Here is a 6,175-nt window from a genome sequence, read left to right as displayed (position 1 = left end):
GCACTCCCCTCACTCAGCCACTAGCTTTGCAATGTTTGCTTTTATTCCTTCCAGACACAGCCTGTCGGGGGCAGTGCCTCGCTGGTGGGGCGGGAAACCGAGCGACTGGATGGAGCTGGCTACGCCCGAGGGACGCGAGGTCTCCGTCTCCGAGGAGGGGCCACCGGCTCCTTACTGCACGCCCTCCATCATCTTCAGGAACTCTGCATGGAGGAGGAGGGCGGGGGTCAGGGGTTCCCCTGGGGACGCGTAGGCCTGGCCAGGGCCCGGGTGCGCAGAGGGTGGGATAACACAAGCAGCCCGGCGCTCCCCACCCCTAGTCAGGCTATACCCAGCCCCGCCCCAGGGCCGAGGGCGACTGGAGGGTGCACGTCCCGTCCCAGAAGCTCTCGCGGCCCTCACCGTCAAAGTCAATGCGGCCGTCGTTGTTCTTGTCCCCGTCTTTCATCAGGGATTCGATCTCCTCGTCTGTCACGTGCTCCCCAGAAGCCCTGAAAATCTCAGCCAGCTCCTCAGCATCGATGTAGCCGTCTGCGTTCCTTGGGGGAGGAAAAATGGGGGGAAGGTGCGGTGACAGGTGAGTCGCGCTGGCCACGCCTACGCCCCACGTCAGGCTCTCAGCCCTAGTAACCCAACACCCCGCAGGGGCTGGAAGACACCCAGCCACAAGGCGGCGGCGCACCTGTCGAAAACGCGGAAACACTCAGCCAGCTCCTCCTCGCTCTTCCCCTTGGCGTCCTCTTTCATCTGGCGCACCATCATGACCAAGAACTCCTCAAAGTCGATGGTGCCGCTGCCTGGGGAGAGCAGGGGTTGTGCTGAGCCCCGCGAGCCCTGCATTCTGCCTCTCTCCTCCACCCCAGCCTTGGAGTCACACACACACACACACACACACACACACACACACACACACACCCGCTCACCATCCTCATCCACCTCCTCGATGATGGCATCCAGCTCCTCTTTGGTGGGTGTCTGGCCCAGCATTCTCATCACGGTACCCAACTCTTTGACGCTGATGTCCCCACCACCATCAGCGTCAAACATATCAAAGGCAGCCTTGAACTCTGGCAGGAAAAGAAGAGCAGAGGGCTGAGACAGGGTGGGCTGGACGGTCAGCCTCTCACACTGGCCCTCTTCACCTACCCAGACTCTACCAAGTTCCCCCCAGCCACCCTCACTCACCAGCAATCATTTCCTCGCTGAGGTAGGACCGGGCCTCAGCCTGCTGGTCCGTCTGCTAAAGGCACAAGAGAGAGTCAGAGAGCAGAAAGGGCAGCCACATTTTCTTTTCCCCCAACTTCTGTAAGTGTCCCTGGGTTCCCCCTGGAGAACAGTTCTAAATGTGGCACCTTCCGGTGCCCCATCAGCACCCGGACCCCGGGCTGAGAACAAGAGACATGGATCATGCTTGTGCACCAGAAGTCAGCACCCGCCCACTCCCAGTGACCTTGGGTAAGTCACTTAGTGTCTCCTCTCTGCACTTTCCAGGGATAAGATGAAACCAAGGATGGGAAATGGCTTTGTAACCCATCGGCAACATTCCAGCATGATTTTCCAGTTTTCCCTCCTAATCCTGTCTGGTACTTTTATAGTTGCTCAATAAACATCTTCAAATACAGAAATAATGTGACACAGTTACTGAGCACCTGCAAGAGTCAGATCCCCAAAAAGAGATGAACACATCATCCCTTGCAACAGAGAATGTCCAGAGATAGAGATTTTTAAGTTTCCTTCTTGCAATGCAGTCATTGGACAGAAAATGAGCGGGCTTGGTGTGAAAATAAGATTTCTGTGGAGGTGTCCTGGTCACATCCAAGCAGGCCATCTGGATCAGGGACTCTGGACTGAGGCTAGTGGTGAGGAAGCTGTGAGATGTCCCAGGAGCTCTTCGTCCATCTGGCTCCAACCATCTCCCTGCCCTCCCTCTTGCCCCATGCCAGGAAGACAGGCTATTTTTAGTCAGGCATGGGGAACAGCAGCTGGCCCCTGCGGTCTAGTTACTCCTTGAAGTGAAGTGGGGAGGGGACTCTCAGAAGAAGATGACAATCTCCAATTGGGACCTTTCTCAGGGAGGCTGGGGTCTCTCTGATCTGGTTTGTTACCTTAAGCCTCTTTCCGTCATCCTCTGGACTCTTAGAGCCCTGCACCTGAGCTGGCTGCAAACTCTGCAGGTCTCTCATCTTCCAGAGAAGCCCTTCTTCCCTTGCTAACATAGGAAGGTTTGGCAGGGCTCACAAAGTCTGCTCTTACCACTGGCTTGGTGGGTGAGTCACTCTGGCCCTTGGAGTCCCCATCTCTACTACAAAGGAGACAAGCTAAGAGCCCCTCATAGCCCTGTGAGTGAAATTGCTGGAAGTCTCAGAAGGTGGGCGGAGAACCTCAACCCTTGAGGATCCCAGGCCTCCACATCCAGGAGAAGTCAAAGGCCTTTGCACCCAGGATTTCTCCAAGACCCCTGGGTCCCAGGAACCTACATGTTCCACCTTCAAAGGCTAAGTTTCTGTCACTCAAAGTCCCCAGATCAACTTGAAAAAGGCCCAGAAGTGCTCCAGCAAGCAAATGAGTAAAGACCCTTCTCGTTCTTACCATGTTTGCTGGTCACTCGGACTCCCCTCCTATGGATTGAGTCCTCTGCACTCCACCACCCAAAGATGCCCTGGCCCACCCCAGCCCCCAGGATTTGTAGGGGCACCCTCTCCTCCCACCTCCCTGCTCCCCAGGACTGGATAACCTGCCCAATCAGATCCTGGGGTCAGCAAGCCCCACCCCTCCCAGAATCCTAGCCCATTACCTAATTTAGCCAAGGGCCCTTGCAGAGAAATTTAAGCCTCTGAGCAGGTGGCAGGCCTTGACATCCTAGATTCTTATGAGGAGGACCTACCCTGCTCCATGGCCTTAGAGAACCCTGCCAGGAAGCACTCTTGCTCCAGATGGATAAGGACAGTCAGAACAGTGACAGACAAGGTAGCAGAGTGGGAAGGGAAGAACACAGACTTAAAATCCAAAATTCAAAACCCAGTCCTGCTTTGGCAAGGTATGTGACCTTGGGCAGGTAGTCATGCTGCTCTGAGCCTACTTGCTTCACCCACGGAAGGAGTCATAATGGCTCCAAAGAGAGACCCAGGTGTAAGTCACCTAGCTTGTTCCAGGTTGAGACGGTTGGTGCTTGGCAAATGTAATGGTCTCTCTTTGAACCATGATATGGGGTAAGGGACAGAAAAGAGGGTGATAACTAGGCCACCATTTAGTGAACCTCGATGTGCCACACCCTTTGCTAAGCATTTCAATCACCTGATCTCATTTAGTGCTCATCCTATGAGATGGCAACTACTATTATCCCCATTTGACTGGAGGGCTTTGTAAATTAACAGCTCTTTCTCCACCGGCATGTGTGTGTGTGTACTGAGGATTAAACCCAGGGCCTCACACAAGCAACTCTACCACTGAGCTACTCCCCAATATATCTGTATATATTTTTTCTTTTTATTGAGTTTATTGGTACTTTTAAAGTATACAGTACAGTTACATTCATCGTAGGGATCTTGTACCTTTACATGACAGATCTTGGTTCTCATTTTTCCCCATACCGCTGCCCTCCCTTCACCCCCTCCACCCTCCTCTATTTACAAAGACTTTGTTTCCATTTTTTCCTTTTCTCACATTTTAAGAATACATAGATATTTTTGACACAGGTTTTCACTATGTCGCCCAGGTTGGTCTCCTGGACTCCTGCCTCAGCCTTTTGTTGGGATTACAGAAATGTGACATCACATACAGCTTTTGGCACTTCTGAGTAATCTTTCCTGGGGACAAGTTGAGACAGTCCTAGGGCATCCAGAAGAAGTGCCCAGAGGGATGAGGGGGTACATTTGGAGAAGTCTTTGTAAACATGGAAAACAAAGATTCTTCTTTCAAGTTACTTTTCTCTAGAGAAAGAGTGTCTGGGATTCAGTTTAGGGAGAGGAAGGGACAGGAAAAGGTTCTCTAAGTGGCAAAGGAGCAGCTGGCCCCTTCCTAGAACTCAGTGGAGAAATCTAGAGGAGCTCTGTGGGTCGGGAGGGGGGAAGGGGTCAAATCTAGTCCAAAGGGAGCAAATTCCTTAGTGTGTCCAAGCAAGGTCTCAGCTGCCCCTCCAGAGAATCCACAGAGTCCAGGTTGGGCAGTGCAGAGTAGGAAAGGCTCATGGACAGTGGCTAAGTTAACAGCAAACACTGAGCTAATGGAGAGCACAGTCTTAGGCCAGGAAAGCGGGGCTAGACACCAAGGAAGGCAGATGGACAGTGGCAACTGGGCCGCCCCCTTCCCCTATATATAGACATTGCCTAGGAAAGCTCATCCGAGCCAGGTCAGGCTAAATAAGGCCTCTCCCAGCCAGGCAGAAGGCCCTGGGGTGACACTTGAAAGATTCCAACTTTGACAAAAAAACACTGGGAGGCTGGGGATTTAGCTCAGTGGTACCACACCCGCCTCACATATACAAAGTCCCGAGTTCAATCCCCAGTACTGCAAAAAAAACAAAGCAAAAAAACACTGGGACTACAGTACTTGGTCCCTTTCAAATAGAAGGCCTCAGCAGTCACTGTTTATTAACTTGTTTTTGTTTATTCAGGGAATAGATAAGGATCAAATTCCTTTCCCCTCCAATCTCACTTCCCCTCTCCTTCATTCTTTGCAGCTTTGCTCTGATAAGACTTCAGTATTTAAATACTGCTCCAAATACCACCCTTTATGAACCCCCATGCTTTAGCATTTACTGTTTTTTGTTTGTTTGTGTCAGAAACACATCTTTCCTCTCTTTGAAGGCTTGGCTTTTACATCACTTCCTCTGGGGTATCTCCTGTCCAAGGTGGTCTCGAGTAGTTTTCCTTTTTTTTTTTGGTTTTTTGAGACAGGTCTCACTATGTAGTTGAGACTGACCTGGAACTCACTATGTAGCCCAGGCTGGTCTCGAACTCGGAGATTCTCCTGCCTCAGCCTTCTGAGTGCTGGGATTACAGGCATGCACCACCACGCCTGGCTCTAGTAGTTTTCTCAATCACAGCACTAAGCATCCTTATGATCACAATCTGTTCTGAGTTCCACGGGCCAGAGATGGCTTCTCATTCAACATTGAATTTTCCAGCATTTGGCGCTTGGCAGGCTTTTTTCTTTTCTCTCTCTTCTCCTCTATCCTCAATCCCCAGAATTGGGGGATCCAACCCAGGGCTTTGCCCATGCTAGGTAAGCCCCCCCTTTTTTTTTTTTTTTTTTTTTGAGACAGAGTCTCAGAGGCCAGTTCAGGCTGGCCTTGAACTCAGTATATTGCCCTGGCAGGCCTCGAACTCACAGAAATCCTCCTGCCTCAGCATCCCAAGTACTGGGATTACAGATGTGGGCCACTAATCCATCTTATAATAAAAAAATTTTTAAAGGGCTGGTGATTATCTCAATGAGGAGACCCTGGGTTCAGTCCCTCGCAAGAACAAAACAGAAAAAGATAAACCACAGAGATCCAGAGAAGCTGCTGAGATTACCAGGCCTGATAATAAGTGGAACTCAGGGGACCAGTTCCCATATTCAGAAATCTCAAGCAAGCTGCTTTTGACTCTGAACAAGCAACTCAGCCTGCCTGGGTCTCAGTTTCCCTGTTTGCCTTCTTCTCAGGTGTGTGCCTCAAATGAGACTGCAAATGCCTGTAAACACTGCAGAGACAGTAATGACTATGTGAGGGATCATTTCCTCAGCCCCTGCTCCATGTCAGGCTCCGGACTAAGGTTCTTACAAGAGCTGCAAAATTTTATGGGACACGGCTCAGGAGCAGAGCTCTTGCCTAGCATGCACGAGGCCCTGGATTCCATACCCAGCACACACACACTGCAAACTTCGCGTTATTGTTCCTATTCTAATTGAGAAAACCTAGGCTCATAAACAGTCTGATTGAGTCTTCTCTTGGCTTCAATTTTCTCAACAGAGAAAAGGGTTCCCTAACGTTGCGTAATTACACTGCATAGGTAAAGATGGAAATTGAGGGGCCGGACGGGGATGTCCGCCGAGGCAGGATCGGGACGACTGTGCGGGACGCCTGGTGCTCGCGCGGGCAGACCCAGGATTCCCTCGTCCCCTCCTGGAGCCAAAGGCCGGGATTCTCGGGCGGCCCCGGAGAGCGGGAGGGGCCGGAGGCGGGGCGGCGGCA

The 6,175-nt window shown here is 51.6% G+C and overlaps 1 protein-coding gene across 2 annotated transcripts; it reads right to left on the bottom strand.

Annotated features, from left to right (window-relative positions):
* Positions 1–29: 29 nt before the first annotated feature.
* Tnnc2 (troponin C2, fast skeletal type) lies at positions 30–2,682 on the bottom strand. 2 transcript variants are annotated; one of them, XM_010626188.3, is made up of 6 exons: positions 2,590–2,682; positions 1,186–1,240; positions 924–1,067; positions 683–797; positions 403–539; positions 30–203 (listed from the first exon to the last, which is right to left on the bottom strand). In XM_010626188.3, exons 1-6 carry the CDS (start codon positions 2,590–2,592, stop codon positions 172–174), a joined length of 486 nt encoding a protein of 161 aa, XP_010624490.1. In that variant the 5' UTR covers positions 2,593–2,682; the 3' UTR covers positions 30–171. The 2 variants fall into 2 exon arrangements, with proteins under 2 accessions (XP_010624490.1, XP_033623025.1); XM_033767134.1 differs by having other exon boundaries at positions 1,186–1,237; positions 2,590–2,648.
* Positions 2,683–6,175: the final 3,493 nt, after the last annotated feature.

This window comes from Fukomys damarensis, unplaced genomic scaffold (genome assembly GCF_012274545.1).
Source record: "Fukomys damarensis isolate Sample0158 unplaced genomic scaffold, DMR_v1.0_HiC HiC_scaffold_22, whole genome shotgun sequence".
NCBI classification, from domain to species: domain Eukaryota; kingdom Metazoa; phylum Chordata; class Mammalia; order Rodentia; family Bathyergidae; genus Fukomys; species Fukomys damarensis.
Note: the sequence above shows the minus strand (reverse complement) of the source record. Positions and strands in the feature narration are given on the sequence as shown.